We start from the raw sequence: 21,891 nt of genomic DNA on the forward strand, positions 1-21,891 counted from the left end.
TCCTGGGCTGCATCAAAAGAAGCATGGCCAGCAGGTCGAGGGAGGTGATCCTGCCCCTCTACTCCACTCTTGTGAGACCCCACCTGGAGTACTGCATCCAGCTCTGGGGGCCCCAGTACAAGAGAGACATGGAGCTGTTGGAGAGAGTCCAGAGGAGGGCCACGAAGCTGATCAGAGGGCTGGAGCACCTCTCCTATGAGGACAGGCTGAGAGAGCTGGGATTGTTCAGCCTGGAGAAGAGAAGGCTCCGGGGAGATCTAATTGTGGCTTACCAGTACCTGAAGGGGGCCTCCAGGAAAGCTGGAGAGGGACTGTTTATGAGGGAGTGTAGTGACAGGACAAGGGGTAATGGGTTTAAGCTGAAGGAGGGTCGATTCAGATTAGATGTTAGGAAGAAATTCTTCTCTGTGAGGGTGGTGAGGCACTGGAACAGGTTGCCCAGAGAGGTTGTGGAGGCCCCATCCCTGGAAGTGTTCAAGGCCAGGTTGGATGAGGCTTTGGGCAACGTGGTCTAGTGGAGGGTGTCCCTGCCCATGGTAGGGGGATTGGAACTAGATGATCTTTGAGGTCCCTTCCAACCCAAACCATTCTAAGATTTCTATGACATTTTGTTTCCTGCTTCAGACACTTAGGATGTAAGGTTTTAGCATAACTGCTAGCCCTCCTCCACACCAGCACGTAGGAAAGGGCTCAATATGAAGAACAGGTCTCACAACCAGATACCACTCGGTCGTGAGGTAACGTTTCCACACAGTATTCTCGGCCCCGGGACAGGACTGCAAGTCGCGGCAATCACAGAGAAGCTGATCCAGACAGCGCGGCGTGCCGCCGAAGCCGGAGGGTGTCTGTGTTACCTGGGCTCCAGCTGGCATCAGGACCCCGAGGCAGCACAGCGAGGGCCCCAGCGACTCCCGCTCGCCTCGCCCCGGGACGGGCAGCCTCTGCTGATCGAAGCTTCCCCGGGCGAGGCCGCGCCCCTCAGGCCTGGGCTCTGCGGCTGGTATCGAGTGCTCTATCCGGGCAGGGCAGGGCCGAGGCGCGGCAGGCCGGGGGGGGAGGGGGGAGGAGGAGGAGGGGCAGAGCACCCTTGCTAGCCGAGGCAGGAGGCCGTGGCGCCGCTGGAGGCGGGGTCTCGACACTGCCTCCTCCAACCCAGCTAATCCCGCCGGCCCCTCCGCTCCCTCCCTCCCCGGCTGGCTCTGGCTGCAGCTCGGCAGCTGCCATTGGCTTAGCAGTCCCATCCGGGCACTCGGCGCAGCGCTGTTGCTCAGCCTGATCGTTCCAATATGGCGGAGGTGAGCGGGGAAAGCGAGCTGGGGCGTTGGGGTTCGGCCCACTCCCCGCGCGGTCTCCCCGCAGGCAGGCTCCCCGCGCCCGCCTCGCCATCCCCGTAAGGCGCTTCCGGGACGGCGAGGCGGAGCAGGGTGGCCGGCAGCGCCGGGGTAGTGGGAGCCTGCGCGACTAGGCCGTACGGCGGGTGCCGCGCAGCGCGGATGCCGGGTTCGCAGCTCGCGGGCGGCCGACAAGCCGCGGCCGAGAGCGGAGGGGGGTGCGGCCGCCGCACCAGCCCCGAGGGGCGCGGGCCGGGTCGGCGGCGGCGCCGCCGCCGCAGCAGCAGCGTGGGCGATAGGGAATTCCTGGCGGGAGTGAGGAAGAGTGAGCTCTGGGCTGGGAGCGGCGTAGAGGCGGCTGGTCCGGCTTCCTCCGCCGCTGCATGCCCCTGTCGTGTCCCGCCGGGGCCTGGAGGGAGCGAGAGCGCCGGGCCGAACGCGGTTCCTGGGGGGCTCCTGCCAGGGTAGGAGGAAAGGAGAGCGGCAAGTGGGGAGCGAAGGAGGAGGGTGAACGGGATGGAGAGACGAGCAGGGCGGGGGCCGGGGGTGAGGCCGGCAGGGAGCACGGAGCGGCGGAAAGTGGGGGTGGCGGGGGAAGGGGGCAGCTCCGGGAGTGGGGTGGGGGCGTTAAATGGAGACCCCCTACTTGTTTCTGGGCTGGAGGGAGCCTGCATCTCACCTCGCTCTCCTCTCCCCGCAGGCTTCCTTTGGGAGTTCGAGCCCAGGTTCGTCCTCGCCCACCTCCTGCCCCGGCACCTAGCCTGCTGCCCGCACGCCGTGCTCTCCTTTCTGCTCCTTCCCAAAGTTACCCCCTGTTGCTTCGTAGCTTTCCTAACGCTTCATGTTCACATAACTAGCCACCTACCTGATTTTTAAGAGATGAGCACTGTGGAGTTCTTCCCTTAACTCTGGTCGCAGTTAGTAATTGGCTGCTCGGAACTCAAAATGAAAACAAAGTTTTGTAGCACTTTTAAGTCAGTATCTCAGTAAAGCCATGTAGCCTGGAGAGAGACCGCTTCTCTTGTTGCTTATGCTGCAGGCTTGTGTAAATTTTTGACTTCTTGATAATATTAGAAAATGTTTAAAATCATAATGATATGTAATTGTGAAGGCTTTAATGGCTGTTAAGGTTCTTTGGAATACTTTACACAAGCAAGCATATTTAACATCAGCAGGGCTACCAATGAAGTATTTGGGGAATGTATTTGCTTCTGGGTAACTGCTTTCAGCATTGGCTGGTTTTGATATTTTTTTTTAACTACTCTTATTAAATTTATTGAGCTTGTATTATTTGAATATGGTTTTAAATATCTTAAATGAGAGATTGAGTGTTCAGAGCTACCAAAGAAGTGGGACTTTTTTATCTGAAGTCTGTGAGTGAAATAGAACTTCCACTTGAGTTAGTCAAACAAAATGAATTAGAACAGTGATTAGAAGCAGTAATCTTGAGCACATGTATATCTAAATATTATATTAAAGCAGTTGACAGTTTTTTAAAAGCCATAGGATCAGGATGTGATGGCCAGCAGTAGAAAAATTCAACACGTAATGTTATAACTGGAGTAGTATTACTATACTGAGAGTTGTATGAGACCATAATATGAATAGCATGTGAATAAAAAGCATTTTTGGCCTGAATGTTTCCCTACGGTATGGTGTTATGAACTTTCACAGTATTGTCTTAAGTGAGCTAAATGGACAAAGTTTACTTTAATTATCTGCACATAAGGAATGCACACTTAGCATAATTGCTGAAAAATTAATTAGATGCTTTAAGACTCAAAAGTGTTAGTAATACAACTGTCTCTTTGAAGGCTAGAAGCAGTGCAGAGAGATACTGTTTTTGTTTTTTTTTTTTTTTTTAAAGAAAACCATTGAAAATTTGTAGCCATTTCCTTCAAAATTTCTTTAGAAGTTCTTATGTGGAAATAATTCTTCATAAACATTTTGTTTGCTGCTTGTAAGCCAAGAATTGCAACAGAGCACTAGTATATAAGAACTAGAAAGGGAAAACAGAAGTGAAAGAGAAATATCCTAATCTATTTCTTTTCTCCATCCTGAAAGCCTTAAGAAAGTGAACATTAAAGAACAAAACAACCCTGTATTTCAGTAATTTTCATTGTAGAACACTGACTTTGTGGTGCAGAATATTTGTATCTTTAAAGCTTGTTAAATCTAATGATAACCTTTCTAACCATTGACAAAATGCACTTAAAATAACAACAGTGCTTTTTTGATGGCTTATGAGTATCCTTGAGTAATGAAAAAGTGTCTGTTGGACCACAGAGCTGTCACAATGACTTATTAATGTGATTCATTAGAAGCATTTTATTTCTGGTATATTTTCCTCTGTATTTCTTGAAACTCTATGTTTGTTCTTCCTTTTTAGATCAAGTGCTAAGAATTAAATTAGTTTTAATAAAAGATCTCATCTATGAGGCTAAACTAATCTGAAGCGAGTCTCACTGCTTATTTTGCTGTTAGTAGGAAGCTGATTAGCAACCTAAGTTAGCTGTTTACCAGTGAAAAACTATGTTAGTTATCATATAGATCATATAAATAGAATCAAAGTCTATAATCAGTATCTTGTCACAAGATTTCAGACATTGCATGTGGACTTTATACCTTAATGATGAGTTCAAGGATGTTTTGAACAATATTTTTTTTCCCAGTAAAATATTAATTTGGGATTGTACTTTCTGAAACTTTGTTTCAGTAGTTTAGATGTTTCTCCCAAGTACTCTATACTGCAAGAGAGAAAACTGCACCTATTACTTACAAGTATAAAAAGGGAAGGCCAGCTAAAATAGCTGAATTTGTCAGGTAGTTAGGAATTTGTTCCAGTTTTTTCCACTGAGAGTTCTGACCCATATGTAAAAATTCATGCAACCTTATTTTTTTTTCTGTGATGTAATTTCATATGTTGGTATAGGGGGAAAAAAAATATTGAAATTATGTTTTTTTGATAGTTGGCTCTCTATCATCTGAGGATCATGATTTTGACCCTTCTGCTGAAATGCTGGTGCATGATTATGATGATGAGCGAACTCTTGAAGAAGAGGAAATGATGGAAGAAAACAAAAATTTCAGCTCTGAGATTGAAGATTTGGAAAAGGTAAGAATGACTTGCTCTCTCCTAAATGTCCATATATGTTGTACCTTTAGTGAAAAGAACACTCAACCTGTTCTTTAGTTTGTATTGTATAATGCAGTTTCCTGCAAAATGCCTTTGCAGTTTGTTTAAAAAAAGAAAATCAGGTTTGATTAGGATATAGCAGTGCACCTTCACAAAAAGGCTGAACTTAGCTTCTCAAAGATGTTAGTGTTATGTTAAATTCAGATTCTTCTTTTCCATTTAATAATCTTTTCACTTTGGAAGAGAAATTACTGAAGCAGCTTTTACAGTCCTATCATCTAATATCAGTTATCACTTCTAAGTTTTATAAGTTGAAATTGTACATTGCATACTAAGTGACAGATAGCTGTGTTTGATTCTGTTGGTCAGATTTTGTTTTTCCAATCTGCAAACACAGTCCTGTTTTAGACATGATGGATCACATTAATTTGCTACATAAATTGTAGTTCTGTGTCTCTGTTTCATCAGTTTGGCATTTGGTGGGTGTACAAAATGACCAGTGTGTTCCTTGGCTTTTCCTATTCCTTTTTACACTCTTTAGTTACGTGTTTTTCCTATTTATACCTCTTGTTCATCTGTGGCAGTGCATCACCCGTTTTAAACGCCTGCTGAATGCTGAACATTCACAGACTGATACTGCTTGCATTACCATTCAGCAACCCACTTAAACCACTCAGCATAACTACAGGTTTTGGTCAACAGAGTTCCAGGAAAGTGTAATTTTTAGCATTAAATATGAGGCTGTGTTTTTGTAGTCCATGTAAAAAAAAAAATTCTAAATGTAGAGTTGACAGTGTTTATACTCCTGATTTTTTTTTTGTCCTGCTACCTTTACAATTACATTTTTGCTGATTATGAACTTGCAATTATAATACTGAAGCAGCTTGCCAAGTCTAGTAGTTAAAATGGAGTTATTACTCCACAAAATGATCTTTTTCCTTCTATTATAGAAGCAATAAGAACTGAGAGACCTTATTCTTAAACACTTAATTACTTTATGTCCTGATCCTGGAAAGACTTGGACATGAGTTTACATTTACCCATTGTGAAAAGTCTTTGCAGGACTAAGACCTTAGCTGACTAAAGAAAACAAGTAATTTAATCAGTGTATGATATCAACAAGAAATTTTTAAAGGTATAAATATTGGAAAATATTTCTAATTCTTTGATAACTTGAATCAAGTAACTAAGAAAAAAATCTCTACGGTTTGCTGTTTTAATTCTGTTAGGATGCAAGTATGATGATATTTAGTAAAATCATTTGATCAAAAGCTGTTGGAAAAAACAAGTTATAAAACAAGCCTTTCTCTTGATTTTTTTTTTCTATATCATTAGTTGTCTTTCTCCTATTACCTTCTGTACTGGTTTTGGCTGGGATAGAGGTTAAATTTCCTCATAGTAGCTAGTATGGGGCTATGTTTTGGATTTGTGCTGAAAACAATGTTGATAATACAGGGATGTCTTTGTTGAGCAGTGCTTACACAGAGTCAAGGCCTTTTTTGCTTCTCACATCACCCCACCAGTGAGGAGGCTGGGGGTGTGCAAGAAGTTGGGAGGGGATGTAGCTGGGACAACTGACCCCAACTGACCAAAGGGATATTCTATACCATATGATGTCATGCTCAGCAATAAAAACCTGGGGGAAGAAGTGTTTGAGATAAGATTTGACCAGAGTGTTTTTGGAAGGGATTTCTACCTGTTAACAGTTGCAGGTCACAATTTTGATTCATCCATTGTCGATATTAGTTTATCTGATCTGTGCCATGCTCCTTTTTTTGCTGTACATCTTAAAGATTGGTTTTAGCTTTTGCAGTTTGTTGTACTCTGTAGTGCTTAGTGATGTTTTGCCTGGGAGATTTAGTATTAAAACTCTGGCCTTGAGCTTAATCTGGTATTTGGGCTCTGTATTGAAGCTATTACTGTACTTTGGGTACCATCGCATGGAGACAATTAACATTTATACTTCTTCCTCTAAGATGTTTTTTGTGGCACCTTCAGCACCTTCTTCTGTGATGTTTTCTCCCTCATTAAAATAATTTCTCAGTATCTTGAACATCCTTAGGTAGTCAAAATACTTCTATTGGTATTTCTTAGGAATAGTGTTTTGGCTTTTTCTAAGGTTAACAAGCTATTTAGGAATATGACCCAGACCCCACGGCAGTGTAGTTATGGGTGGCAAGGCATGTGGGAGAATATGGGCAGGAATCTAGAAAGCTTTTCGCCTCCGATGTTTGGGAGCAAAGTTCCAGGCCAAGTATGGAATCCTGATCAAGTGATAGAATGTTTGGAGGAGAAAAAAAAAAAAAAGATGCCCTGGCTATTCCAAAGAGGCACAACTTACCATACTGCGCTGGGGCCTAGTCTGCACCTACCAAATACTGCTCAATATTATGCAGCACCCTCAAGGAGAAGAGAGGGTCTCTGGATCTGAAAACATAACAACAAACACTGTGGCTAAACCAGAGACCCAGCCTTCAACTATATCAGTCACCCCTATAACTAAAAAGAAACAATGGAAGCGGAAGTCAACTCATTTAGTAAAGGATGAAGAAGCTTCTCCTAAGAGGGAGCAGGAGAGAGAATCGGAAGATGCAGCCTGTTCTGCAGCAGAGCAGTCACAAGAACAGGAGGAGGAAGAGACTGAAATCATAAATGAGACAGAAATCACCCGATCCCTATCCCCAAGTGAGCTGTGAGATATGCGAAAAGATTTCAGCCATCAACCAGGTGAGCAAATTCTCAGCTGGTTATTCCAATGCTGGGATATTGGGGTCAGTAGTCAGAAATTAGAGGGTAAGGAAGCCCAGCAGCTGGGATCCCTTGCTAAGGATAAGGCCATTGACAAAGGGATCGGAAAAAGGGCAGGAGTCCTCAGTCTTTGACAGTGTCCTGGTTTCGGCAGGGATAGAGTTAATTTTCTTTCTGGCAGCTGGTGTAGTGCTGTGTTTTGGATTTAGGATGAAAATAATGTTGATAACACACTGATGTTTTTAGTTGTTGCTAAGTAGTCAAGGACTTTTCAGCTTCTCATATTGCCCTGCCAACACAAAGGCAGGGGGCACCCAAGAAGCTGGGAGGGGACACAGCCAGGGCAGCTGACCCAAACTGACCAAAGAGATATTCCATACCATACGACATCATGTTCAGTTTATAACTGGGGGGTGGGCTGAGAGGCAGGGCAGTTGGGGGTCTTGCACAGCATCAACTTCGAGTGGAGAAAAACCGTGCTGTTCATAACTTGTTTTATATATATATATAAAAACCTTCCTTTTTTTTGTTTGTCCTATTAAACTGTTTTTATCTCAACCCACGAGTTTTCTCACTTTGACTCTTGATTATCTCCTCCATCCCGCTGTGGGGGAGTGAGCAAGTGGCTGCATGGTGCTGAGCTGCCGGCTGGGGTAAAACCACGACAGTCCTTTTTGGTGCCCAACGTGGGGCTGGAAGGGTAGAGATAAGGACAGATCTGACCAGAGCATGTTAAATTAGTTGCAAGTGTACATTGTGTCCAGCAACTATTAAACTAATATAATGTTGTATTATTTGTTCACATGGCTGTGTCATGTAAGGAGCTGGACGAGGATGTTCCTTTTGCTGCATGGTGTTCTACTTGCTTATGATAAGATAGCATTATTGGCTGTGAGAATATTTTGTTTGTGTATTCAGCATTGCTATCTCTTCCGTACCTCAGGTGCTATCTCCTGGAGAGTATTAGGAATTACATTCTCTACCTCTTTTCTGCAGAGATGCAATCTATGGGGGACACAGAAGGGAACACCTTCACCTTCCCTTTCTCCTTCGGGCTAGTTTAAACAGCTCTTACAACAGCTCTTGAGAATTTTGAATATCCTTGGGATGTTCAGACCAGCATGTTTCTATTACTAGGTCTCCTGAATGTGTTCCAGGTCTTGTTCAGGGTTAAACTATTTAAAAATATCACCCAGAAATCTGCTCTGAAGCTGAATAGTTATGAGTGGCAGGGTGTGTGGGATAGTATGGACAAATGCCTAGAGTGGTGGGCACCTCCAGTGTTTTGGAAATTCATCCCTGAACAAATGCAGAATCCTGAAAAGCTAGTAGAATATTTGGAAGAAGTATGCTGTCACCCTGGCAATTCCAGAGACACACAAATCATTGCAATGTGCTGGGGCCTGGCCCATGCCTACTGAGCTCTGTTCAACACTATTCAGTACCCTCAAAGGGAAGAGAAGGTCTCTGCATCTAATGACAAAATGACAGGTACCGCGGCCGCTCCAACCTCGGCGGCAGGTACCATGGCTGAACCAAAAGACCAACCTGTGCCGGTATCAGTTGCCCCTATACACAAGAAGAAATACACAAAGAAATCAGTTCACTTAGTAAGGGATGACGATGTACCTGGGTCATCACGAAAACAGGAGGAAGAGTCAGAACCAGAGGTAATCACCCAATCCTTGTCCCTGAGTGAGCCGCAAGATATGCGAAAGGATTTCGGCCATTGTCCAGGTGAGCACATTGTTATCTGGCTGCTCCGATGCTGGGATAATGGGGCCAGTAGCCTGGAATTAGAGAGTAGAGAAGCCAAGCAGCTGGGATCCCTGTCTAGGGAAGGGGGTGTTGCCAAGGGTATTGGGAAGAAGACACAAGCCCTCAGCCTCTGGAGGCAACTTCTTTCAAGCATGAGGGAAAGGTATCCCTTCAGAGAAGATGTTATATGTCCTCCAGGCAAGCGGACCACCATGGAGGGAGGTATCCAGTACCTGAGGGAAATAGCTGTGCGGGTGATAGTTTATTATGACCCAGACAACGCGTAGTTACCCACAGATCCTGACGAAGTCCAATCTACCTGACCAGTGTGGCAGAAGTTTGTACAGAATGCACCATCATCATATGACAACTCATTTGCAGTAATGGACTGGGAAGACAAAGGTACCAACAGAGGATGAAGTGGCTGGCTGACTCCGGCAATATGAAGAGAGTCTTTCTTCCTCCCTTGTCTCGGCTGTGGAGAAACTGTCCCGGGAGTTCCAGCAATTCAGAGAGGATATGTCCTACTCCCCACCTGTACAGAACAGTATCTCAGCTATTAGGAGTAAGCTTTCCTCTGCTCAAGAGAGAGGATATAGAAGGACCACACCACGAGGCACCCTGTGGTTTTATCTGAGGGGAATTAGTCATGTTAGAGGTGATCTATGACAACCAGGTATCCAAAGACCTGGATGAAATCCAGTGCACATGGTCTGTTTGGTGAAAGTTTGTATGAAGTGCACAGTTGTCATATGATAACACTCTGGTGATAATGAGCTGGACAGACATGGAGGCACCTACTATGGATGGATTGGCCAGCCAACTCTGAGAATACAAAGATAATCTCACTTCTTCCCTACAGGCCTGCATCTCGGCTGTGGAGAAACTGACCCAAAAATTGTCATAGCAATCCAAGAAGGGTAGGTCTTCCTCATGCACTCAAACCAAGGCCTCAGCTATTAAGAGTCAGCCTGTTTCTGTTCAAGGGAGAGGGTACTGGTGGCACACACAATGTGCAACCCTGTGGTTCTATCTATGTGACCAGGGGGAGGAAATGAGGAGGTGGGATGGTGAACCTACCTGGAGACTAGAAGCTTGGGTACAGGAATTGCAAGAAAAAACAACAGCCAAAAAGCATCCATGCAGGAAAATTACTGCTCCAGTGTCTGTTAGGCAGAGTAGAAGGGCTGATTGTACTTTTCATAGAATCATAGAATGGTTTGGGTTGGAAGGGAATTCAGAGACTCCCTGGTTCCCATCCATAAGCTGATCTGATGACTGGCGAGTCTAGGAGTGATCAGTAAGACTCATTCACCCTTTAATAGTCCCATATGGCCAGTGTAAAAAGCTAATGGATAGTGGAGGCTAATGGTAGACTGTCATGGCCTAAGCGAATTCATGCTGCTGCTGAGTGCTGCTGTACCAGACATGTCAGAGCTCCAATATGAACTGGACTTGAAGGCAGCCAAATGTTATGCAAAAATTTAACATCTTTGTTGGTGATATGGACAGTGGGATCGAGTGCACCCTCAGCAAGGTTGCCGACGACACCTAGCTGTGTGGTGAGGTCAACACACTGGAGGGAAGGAATGCCATCCAGAGGGACCTTGACAGGCTGGAGAGGTGGGCCCGTGTGAACTGCATGAAGTTCAACAAGGCCAGGTGCAAGGTCCTGCACATGGGTCAGCGCAATCCCAAGCACAACTACAGGCTGGGCAGAGAATGGAGAAGAGAAGGCTCTGGGGAGACCTTATTGCAACCTTCCAGTACCTAAAGGGGTCCTACAGGAAAGCTGGAAGGGGACAGGTTATCCATGAATGTAAAATGTGTGCCATAATCAAACAAGCCAAGGGGCTAAAGCCTTTTCGGTATAGAGGACAATGGCTGAAATAGCAATATGGGGAAGCCTTGCAGATTGATTATATCTCACTACCGTGAACTCACCATGGCAAGCAGCATGTGCTTACAATGGTGGAAGCAATTACTGGATGGTTGGAAACATACCCTGTGACCTGTGCCACTGCCTGGAATACTATCTTGGGCTATGAAAGGCAAATTTTATATGAACATGGCACCCCAGAAAGAACTGAATCAAACAATGGCACTCATTTCTGAAACAACCTCATAGACACATGGGCCAAGGAGCATGGCATTGACTGGGTGTATCGCATCCCCTATTGTGCAACAGGCTCTGAGAAAATTGAACGATACAGTGGAGTAGTGGGACCTTCAAACATTGGGATACGTGTTTAGCAGAAGCCACTTGGCTAGTTAACACTAGAGGATCTGCTATTCTACCCAATCAAAACCCCTGTGCACTGTGGAAGGAGATAAGGTCCCCATTGTACATATAAGGAGCTTGGGAAAAACAGTTTGGGTTATTCCTTCCTCAGGAAAGAACAAACTTATTTGTGGTATTGTTTTTGGTCAAGGACCTGGGTGCACTTGATGAGTAATGCAGAAGGAGGAGCAAGTCCACTGTGTACCTCAAGGTGATTAAATCCTGGGTGAAAATAATCCATTATTTGAGTTGTATGATGGCAGTGTTACATGATGCTGTATGTCACTACTGCTGTGGCTGCCATATGTCAAATGTATTATAGCAGGAACCGCTTGCTGCTAGCCAAGCTAGAGGGAAGAGAAAGAATTCATTGCAATGTTAAATCTTATGGCCTAGTTAAAATGGACCAAGGGTGGAGACTGTAATGGATATAGCTTTAAATTGTTGTAGCCTGTGATTTTAGTTGCATGTTATAGGAAGTACTACAGTAGAAACCACTAAAACCCATGAAGGATGAATCTCACAAGAAACAGAGCAAGTGCAGCAGTGACCTGACCTGAGCTGGCTTTGGTGCCCAATAACTCCACACAACATACTACCTCTCCTGTCCTGAGTGACCACCATAACAGATAAAGCCCAAAGTCATAGACCAAATGAACTCAATGAAAATTTTAAACATATTTGTCATGGTTTAGCCTCAACCGACATCTGAGCACCATGTGGCTACTTGCTCACTCCTCCCTACCCCCACCCCCGTGGGATTGGAAGAAAAAGGTAAAACTCATGGGTTGGGATAAGGACACTTTACTGGGACAGCAAAGGGGAGAGGAAAATAACAACAACAGTACTTAGAATATACAAAGCGAGTGATATTGTAAGGCCCTGATAACAAGTGAATGTTGCAAACACCTGTCTTGACATGGACAGGGATGGGCTGACGATGACCAGGGAGTGTTGACCAAGAACGGAGCCTGCGGAGGTGGGATAACGTCTTGAGACCACTCCTTTATTTCTGAAACATGTAAACAAAGACCATCTGTGCCCTGTGCACCATGTGCCTGTGAAAGATCACCACTCACTCTGTCGTGTGTGTGTGTGTCCCAGGGCTGACCGTGAGACCCCCAGGACCCCCACAACCCACCGACTCATTTCTAGAACATTTCTGAACATTCATAAGCACGTACTGTGCCTGCTCAGTGATGACAGACCCCCGCCTATGGGGCGGGCACATTGGTTTATAAAAAAGGAAAACATAAGTTTTTGGTGTGCGCCCACCACCTGAAGACTACAACTACGAGCAGAGAACATCGCTGGATCCAAGGGTGGTGATATCTTTCCTCTCTCTCTCTTCTTTCTCTCTTTCTTTTCCTCTCTATCACTCTCTTTAACTTAATTTTTGGCACATTAGGGTGATATCGTCACATGTTTTGCTAAACCCTTACCTTTCATAGTTCTCCTAAGTTTTGAGCATTGTTATGACCTTTGTCAAGCCTCTAATCTTTTGTACTTCCACTGAGTTTTAATTAAATTTATGATTGGTTTGAACCTCTAAAGTAATTGTCATTACTTCTGATTACCGCACAGAGAATTTAAAAGATAACCTCACCCTAACCCCCTGAGTGGGATGGGACAGATACGCAATGCAATTTCTCACCCGTACGTTCCAACCGTCCTGGAGCTGGTACCAGAGCTGCGCAGTCCCTCCTTGACTAGCCCCCTTTTATGCTGAGCATGACAGCATATGGTATGGAATACCCCTTTGGCTAGTTTGGGTTACCAGTCCCAGCTTATTGTAAAAATTAACTCTATCCTAGCCAGAACCAGGACATTATCCACCTCTTATTCTGATGTGTTGCACCTACGCAGTCCATTATTCTGGAAGGTTCAGGGGTTCACATCTGCACAGTTTGATATTCCAGAGAGTTCTGAAATTGGGTTGGGGGGCTCCTCCGGGGTCCCAGGTGTCTGGCACATGCCCAAAGCAGCCGCTGGTAGAGGGAGGCAGCTCACCGCCCCACCTCTGCAGCACCCATGCCGCCTCCCACAGCTGGACAGGGCCGGCGGCAACCACGAGTTGTTTGAGACAAAGCAGGATACTTGTGGCTCTTCAGCAGTCTTTGACACCACCCAGTGAGACAAAACAGGGTATTTGTGGCCTTTCAACAATCTCTGACAGCAGTGCCCACCATTTTGTTGGAGACCTAGAGCACTTCCCTGGGCTGTGGACCTACAAGCAGGTTGCAGGGCCCTCCCTGCCTGCCCTTTCATGCAAACTGCCGCACCCTGTTTGCCTGCCCTGTTTGCAGCACTCCTGGTCGTTAGCCCTCCCTAGGACTGTTAAAATCTCCTGTGGTTGCTCCTGGTAATGCCCAAGCTGTGTCAACCTAGCTCGCCAGAGCTGCCAGCTCTTGGCGGGTCTCTGCTCTTCCTCGGGTTTCCTTGGCTCTGGGAACCCCCTGTCCGCCTTAATCTAGTGCTTGGCCACAGGACTTACCGTTGCCGCCACTGCCTTCCTTGCCGACTGAATGAACAGGAAAAATAACAACAGTACTTAGAATAGACAATGCAATTTGCTCACCTGACTACCTGACACCCAGCCCTCCTGGAACCGCTCCTCCCCTACCAGCCCTCTTTATATGCTTAGCGTGAGATCATATGGTATGGAATACCCCTTTGACTAGTTTGGGTCACCTGTCCCTGCTGTGTCCCATCCGAGCTTCTTCTGAAAATTAACTCTACCCTACCTGAAACCAGGACATTATCCACTCCTTATTCTATACCATCTATGTCATGCCCAGATCCTACACTTTCCAATTAAACACCACCACTTTCCTGTCTTTCAGAGAGAGATATATACACACACACACACACACAGAGATAGCGTTCCCTTAGTCTGTAGGTCATCCCTCTAAAATGTCCATTGAGTACATTTAATCCATGAACTTTGGGCTCCATCTGTCATAACAGTCTCTCAGGGCAGGAGAGATGGCACGTGCTGTTGGATTGTTGCATGCTGCATCCAGAGCTCACGGCTGGTGTATCTGGCGTTGTCCGTGCTCGCAGTCTGCAGGCTGAAGATGTCGATTTCAAGGAAGTTGCTGGGCACTGATTGCTGAAGTCAGTTCTAGTTCCATCATCGTGGCACTTTGCTCAGTTTCATCAAAGTCCATCCTTCATTAATTTGGGTGATTCTTAGCGTAATACCATTGATACAGCATACAGCAATTATAGTAGTGATGACATACAATGGCAGGGTTATTTAGCAATTAAGAGCATACAATTTAATTTATTGGCTATTCTCACCCAAAATCAAATCCCCTTGATTTACACATCGGACTTCCCCATCCTTTCTCATCACCCACCAAGTGCACCCTGGTCCCTGAGCAAAAGCAATCCCGCAGATGGGCTTGCCTTTGCCTGAAGCAGGGATAATCCAGACTGTCTTCCCCAACATATTTTTCATGCGCACTACAGGAACTTTATCCCCTTCTACTGGGCGTGGATATTTTGATTGGGCAGGGCCAGCTCGATTGGTAGACCCCTTAGAGTTAACTAACCAGGTGGCCTTTGCTAGATGTGTATCCCAATGTTTGAGGGTCCCACCACCCATTGCTCTCAGTGTAGTCTTTAGCAGTCCATTGTATTGTTCGATTTTCCCGGACGCTGGTGCATGATAGGGGATGTGATACGCCCACTTAGTGCCATGCTCTTTGGCCCAGGTGTCTATGAGATTGTTCCGGAAATGAATCCCATTGTCTGACTCAATTCTCTCTGGGGTGCCATGTTGCCACAAGACTTGCTTTTCAAGGCCCAGGATAGTGTTCTGGGCGGTGGCATGGGGCACAGGATATGTTTCTAGCCATCTGGTGATTGCTTCCACCATTGTAAGTACATAGCTCTTGCCTTGGCAGGTTTGTGGGAGTGTGATATAATCAATCTGCCAGGCCTCCCCATATTTATATTTCAGTCATCGTTCTCCATACCAAAGAGGCTTTGACCATTTGGCTTGCTTGATTGCAGCGCATGTTTCACATTCATGGATAACCTGTGCAATAGCATCCATGGTCAAGTCCACCCCTCGATCACGGGCCCATCTATATGTTGCATCTCTCCCTTGATGGCCTGAGGTGTCATGGGCCCAGTGAGCTATAAAGAATTCGCCCTTTTGTTGCCAGTCCAAATCCACCTGGGCCACTTCAATCTTGGCAGCCTGATCCACTTGCTGGTTGTTTTGATGTTCTTCAGTGACCCAGTTCTTAGGTACGTGGGCATCTACGTGATGTACTTTCACAACCAGTACATGTCACCTCCTTCTCTGGCGACATTCCCAAAATCTTTGCTTTCCGGCCAGTCCGTGATCACTTCCAGAATTCCTGGGCGACTGGGGTTTTCTATTCGAGCCCGCTGTGTGATCAGTGCGACCCACTTCCTCCACGTAGCATCGGTTGCATGGTGTGTAGAGGGGACCCTCCCTTTGAACATCCAGCCCAGCACCAGCAGTTGGGGTGCCAGGAGGAGCTGTGCTTCAGTACTGATCACTTCTGAAGCAGCTCGAACCCCTTCATATGCTGCCAATATCTCTTTTTCTGTTGGAGTGTAGCGGGCCTCGGATCCTCTGTATCCCCAACTCTAAAACCCCAGGGGTCGACCTCGAGTCCCCCCTGGTGCTTTCTGCCACAGACTCCAGGTAGGGCCATTCTCCCCGGCTGTGGTGTAGAGTACATTCTTCACATCTGGTCCTGCCTCGACTGGCCCAAGGGCTACTGCATCAACTATTTCCTGTTTAATTTATTGAAAGGTTTGTTGTTGCTCAGGGCCCCTTTCGAAATTGTCCTTTTTCCACATCTCCTGATAGAGAGGGCTTACTATCAGACTGTATTTTGCAATATGCATTCTTCAGAAACCTGCAACGCCTAAGAAAACTTGTGTTTCCTTTTTGCTAGTCGATGAAGACATAGCTGTTATTTTGTTGATCACATCCATTGGGATCTGACATCGCCCATCTTGCTGTTTTATTCCTAAAAACTGGATCTCCTGTGCAGGTCCCTTGACCTTACTTTGTTTTATGGCAAAACCAGCTTTCAGAAGGAAAGCTAAGGATGCATGGGGACTCTGGCCCAGTCACAATGGGGTGCTTTTCCCAGTCATTCCCAGTTAGACTTGCTTCAGCCTCCAGCAGAGTCAACTGTTGGGATCCCCCTGTCACTCCAGAAATATAGATGGATTCTGCCCCTTCATGGCTCGATGGCATTAGTGTACGCTATGCACCGGTGTCTACTAAAGCCTTGTACTCTTGTGGATCTAATGTGCCAGGCCATCGGATCCACACAGTCCAATAAGCCCGGTTGTCCCTCTCTTCCACCTGGCTGGAGGCAGGGCCCCTCTACTCCTGGTCATCATATTTGCTACTCACTTCTAAGTCAAAAATGACTTAGAGGTCCATTCAAGAGGATCATAAGTACGAGTAGGCCTTCCACTTGGTCTGGGCGACTGCCTGCTGGAAACTGGGGTGGCATTTTTCCTGGAATAATCCCCTTTTGTGATTGTGTTTCCTTACAACTCACTGGTGCTTGGAGGGTTGAGGTAGGTTTTCCATCTGTGTTGGGTTTGCGTGGCAAGGTTTTGGTAGCGGGGGGGGCTACAGGGGTGGCTTCTGTGAGAAGCTGCTAGAAGCTTCCCCTGTGTCTGATAGAGCCAATGCCAGCTGGCTCCAAGACGGACCCGCCGCTGGCCAAGGCCAAGCCAATCAGCGCCTCTGTGATAACATATTTAAGAAGGAAAAAAAACAGTTAGGGAGAGCTTTTGCAGCCGGAGAGAGGAGTGAGAAGATGTGAGAAACTCTGCAGACACCAAGGTCAGTGCAGAAGGAGGGGGAGGAGGTGCTCCAGGTGCCGGAGCAGAGATCCCCCTGCAGCCCGTGGTGAAGACCATGGTGAAGCAGGCTGTCCCCCTGCAGCCCATGGAGGGAGGATGAGGGGGTGTAGAGATTCTACCTGCAGCCTGTGGAGGACCCCACGCTGGAGCAGGTGGAGGCACCTGAAGGAGGCTGTGGCCCCGTGGGAAGCCCATGCTGGAGCAAGCTGCTGGCAGGACCTGTGGACCCGTGGAGAGAGGAGCCCACGCCGGAGCAGGTTTGCTGGCAGGACTTGTGACCCCGTGGGGGATCCACGCTGGAGTAGTCTGGTCCTGAAGGTCTGCACCCCATGGAAGAGACCACGCTGGAGCAGTTCGTGAAGGACTGTCTCCCGTGAGAGGGACTTCATGTTGGAGCAGGGGAACGATGAGAGGAGTCCTCCCCCTGAGGATGAAGAAGCGGCAGAAACACCGTGTGATCATCTGACTGTAAGCCCCATTCCCCGTCCCCCTGTGCCGCTGAGGGGGGGCGGAGGTTGAAGCCGGGAGTGAAGTTGAGCCTGGGGAAGATGGGAGGGGTGGGGGGAGGTGTTTTAAGATTTGGGTTTATTTCTCATTCCTCTACTCTGTTTTGCTTAGTAATAAATAAGATGAATTTCCTCTCTAAGTTCAGTCTGTTTTGCTCGTGACAATAATTAGTGAGTGATCTCTCCCTGTCCTTATCTCGACCCACAAGCTTTTTGTTATACCTTTTCTCCCCTGTTTAGTGAATGAGGGGAGTGATAGAGCGGCTCTGGTGGGACACCTGGCCCCCAGCCAGGTTCAACCCACCACACCATCCCACTTCCTCATGTCCTCTCCGTGGTCACACAGGTAAAACCACAAGGTGCCTCGTGGTGTGTACCCTCTATATCCTCTTTTTTGAGCAGAGGAAAGCTTACTCCTAATAGCTGAGATAATGGTCTGTACAGTTGGGGAATAGGTCATATTCTCTTTGAGTTGCTAGACCTTCCGGGACAGTTTCTCCACAGCCGAGACGAGGGAAGAAGAGAGGCTTTCTTCATGTTGCCAGAGTCAGCCAGCCACTTCATCCTCTGTTGGTGCCTCCTTGCATTTCCAGCCCATTACTGCCAGTGAGTTGGTGTACGACAATGGTGCGCTCCATACAAACTTCTGCCACATGGGTCAGGTAGATTGGACTTTTTTAGGATCTGTGGATAATTGTGGGCATTGTCCAGGTCATAATAAACCATCTCCCGCACAGCTAATTCCCTTCAGGTACTGGATACCTCTCTCCATGGTGGTCTACTTGCCTGGCCGACATACAACATCTTCACTGAAGGGATACCTTTCCTTCACGCTTGAAAGAAGTTGCCTCCAGAGGCTGAGGGCTTGTGTCTTTTTCCCAATCACCTTGTCAATGTCCCCTTCCCTGGACAGGGATCCCAACTGCTTGGCTTCCCTACCCTCTAATTCTACTGGCCCCGTTATCCCAGCATCAGAGCAGCCAGGTAACAATGTACTCGCCTGGATGGCAGCTGAAATCTTTTCTCATATCTCACAGCTCACTCAGGGACAAGGATTGGGTGATTACCTCTGGTTCTGCCTCTTCGTCCTATTCTCTTGATGACCCTGGTTCATTGTCATCCCTTTCTAAGTGAACTGATTTTTTTTGTTTATTTCTTATTCTTGTGTATAGGGGCAACTGATACCGGCACTGGTTGGTTTTTTGGTTCAGTTACACTGCCTGTGTCTGTGGTTTGAGTAGCCACAAAGCCTGTTGCCAGGGTTGAGGTTGCCACAGTGCCTGTTCTGTTTTCCCTCTCTTCCCCCTGATGGTGCTGCCTACTATTGAGCATGGTTTGGTCGATAGTGGCCAGGGCCCAGCACAGTGCATTATGTTGTGCCTCTTTGGAATATTGTGCCTCTTTCAAATATTCTACCATTTTATCAGGGTCTTGCAGTTGTTCGGGAGTGAAGTTCCAAACCATTGGGGGTGAGAAGGTCTCTAGATACCTGCCCTTACTCTCCCACATGCCATGCCAGCCGTGACTGTTCAGCCTCGGGGCAGATCTCTGGGTGGTATTCTTAAAACAATTTTTTGTAATCCTAAAGAGGACCTAAAACACATTCAGGAGACATAGCAATAAGAGCATGCTGTCTTGAACATCCCAAGGGTATTCAAAATTCTCAAAAGCTGTTGTAACTAGCCTTAACAGAAAAGGGGAGGTGAAAGAGTGGGAGAAGGTATCCTTTCCTGTCTTCCTCATAGATTGAGTGCCATCATTAATCAATTCTGAGAGATGTCGTCCGAGGTATGGGCATGACAGAAATGCCACATTAAAATACCAACTTAAGCTCATGACCATTGATGTTATCATATCATAAGTCAATATTGCACCTTAGAGCAAATTGTGAATCCTGATCCCTCTCCCAGAGGTGATAAACAGCGCCGCAGGAAACACATAGAGCAAGTAAGGGTTTATATAGCACAGCCATGTGAACAAACAAAACACCATTGTGACCAGTGACTGTTTAAATAATATTATAAATACTTATCAGAACTTTGTTTTAAGACGCTTTGGTCAGATCTGTCATTATCACAGTCCTTCAAGCCCCATGTTGGGTGCCAAAAAGGACTGTTGTAGATTAGTCCCAGCCAGCAGCTGAGCACCATGTGACTGGACTGCTCGGTCACTCTTTTTTTTCCCCCCTCCTTTCCTTACAATTTTTAATTTTATTTTTTTTTAATTATTAAACTGTCTTTATCTCAATCCGTGAGTTTCTTTTTCACTTTTATCCTTCCAGTTCTCCAGTCCATCTCACTGGGGAGAGAGTGAGCAAGTGGCTGTGTGGTGCTTAGCTGACAGACGGGGTTAAACCCCCGACACCTTCTCAATAGTCATTATAAAATATATTGTGCAGAAGATGGAAAGGAGAGATAAAATGTTTCTGTATTTGTTTACTTTTTTGGTGTTTTGCACACTTGCAGCTGTAACTATATAGGACTAAACTCTTCAAGCTTTTCTGAATTTCTTTCTTGTAGAGGGATTGTTAGTGTTTCTACTATATCTTCTGTCTTGAAGAAATATAGACAGTATGTTCTACAGTATGAATCAGATAAGGAGCAAATTTTTAATAATTACTCTTTAGTTTCATCCAGTAAACTGTTTTCTTCAGTAGCTTGATGGGACTTCATTATATGCCAAGAGAATTATGAATATGCCAAGAGGTTATGAATTATTTCAGTCCTGTGCCTGAAAATATTTTAGATTTTTAATCAAGATTCTTGCTTTCAATTAATTTTTGTTTGTTTGTTTTGTTTTGGTTGGTTGGTTGGTTTTTTTACTTTTGTTTTTCAAAATATGTCTTATCCTTTTAGGCCTGAACAAGTATTTGGCAATATGTTGAAAAGTTTGTAAATCTTTTTGTATTAGGAAGGAAACATGCCATTGGAAGATTTACTGGCATTCTATGGCTATGAACCCGCGATTCCAGTTATGGCCGGTTCCAGTGCGGATAGCTCTCCAAGTGAACTTGCAGATGAACTTCCAGATATGACTCTAGATAAAGTAAGTCAGAACTATTTTTCCTTGTATTACGGTTTAAAAGCAGAAATCTAGGTGACCTTAAATTATATTTCACATCTCTTGATGTTACAAAATACATATCTTTGCCAATTTCAATATACAATTAAGTGTTACTGTACTAAGTGGTGGACTTGGCAGTGTTAGGTTTACGGTTGGACTTGGTGGCCTTAAAGGTCTTTTCCAACCTATATGATTCTGTGATTCTACTCTGAATTAATTCTTTTTCAAGGATATTGAGATTCTGAATCTAATTATAGTTATCACACTTACACATGCATAGATAGCAACTTTAGTGGCACTATATTACTACAAATGAGAAACGAATAAGTTAACGGTTCTTCTAAAATACGTTGTTGTGGTTTAACTCGGCAGGCAGCTGAAACAACCACACAGCTATTCGCTCACTCCCCGCCCCACCAGTGGGATGGGGGAGAGAATCGGGGAAAAAAAAAAGTTAAAACTTGTGGGTTGAGATAAAGACAGTTTAATAGGACAGAAAAGGAAGAGAATAATAATAATAATAATAGAATCATAGAATGGTTTGGGTTGGAAGGGACCTCAAAGATCATCTAGTTCCAACCCCCCTGCTGCGGGCAGGGACACCCTCCACTAGACCAGGTTGCCCAAAGTCCCATCCAACCTGGCCTTAAACACTTCCAGGGATGGGGCCTATATGAAATAAGTGATGCACAACACAATTGCTCACCACCCACAGACCACTGATGCCCAGCTAGTTCCTGAGCCACGGTCTAAACTCCTGACCAGCTTCTCCCAAGTTATATACTGAGCGTGACATCATATGGTATGGAATATCCCTTTGGCCAGTTTGGGTCAGCTGTCCTGGCTGTGTCCTCTCCCAACTTCTTGTGCACCGCCCACCTCCTCACTGGTGGGGCAGTATGAGAAGCTGAAAAGTCCTTGACTTAGTGTAAACATCGCCTAGCAACAACCAAAATATCAGTGTGTTATCAACATTATTCTCATCCTAAATCCAAAACACAGCACTATACCCGCTACTAGGAAGAAAATTAACTCTATCCCAGCTGAAACCAGGACACAGATCCAGAGAACTTTACATAGATTTCCTTTTTTTAAAATTTTTTAATAGAAGTGGGATTTTTTTCTGAAAATATCTGTATTTTATTTTAATGTATGCAATGTCCAGAAATAATAATTCTGGCTTCCAACATGTAT

At 45.8% G+C, this 21,891-nt stretch overlaps 1 protein-coding gene across 3 annotated transcripts in view; it reads left to right on the plus strand.

Annotated features, from left to right (window-relative positions):
- The first annotated feature begins 1,198 nt into the window (after positions 1-1,198).
- The window catches only part of LOC142599174 (mesoderm induction early response protein 3-like), a 46,018-nt gene continuing 25,325 nt past the window's right edge, over positions 1,199-21,891 (plus strand). The window contains exons 1-4 of one of the 3 annotated variants that reach the window (XM_075739006.1): positions 1,204-1,295; positions 2,032-2,056; positions 4,301-4,446; positions 20,545-20,679. In XM_075739006.1, coding sequence (XP_075595121.1) covers positions 1,287-1,295; positions 2,032-2,056; positions 4,301-4,446; positions 20,545-20,679 — 315 coding nt within the window. In that variant the 5' untranslated portion in view covers positions 1,204-1,286. Of the gene's footprint in view, positions 1,296-2,031; positions 2,057-4,300; positions 4,447-20,544; positions 20,680-21,891 lie in introns of all 3 variants that reach the window. The other 2 variants (XM_075739005.1, XM_075739007.1) reach the window with 2 other exon arrangements.

This window comes from Balearica regulorum, chromosome W (genome assembly GCF_011004875.1).
Source record: "Balearica regulorum gibbericeps isolate bBalReg1 chromosome W, bBalReg1.pri, whole genome shotgun sequence".
NCBI lineage: Eukaryota > Metazoa > Chordata > Aves > Gruiformes > Gruidae > Balearica > Balearica regulorum.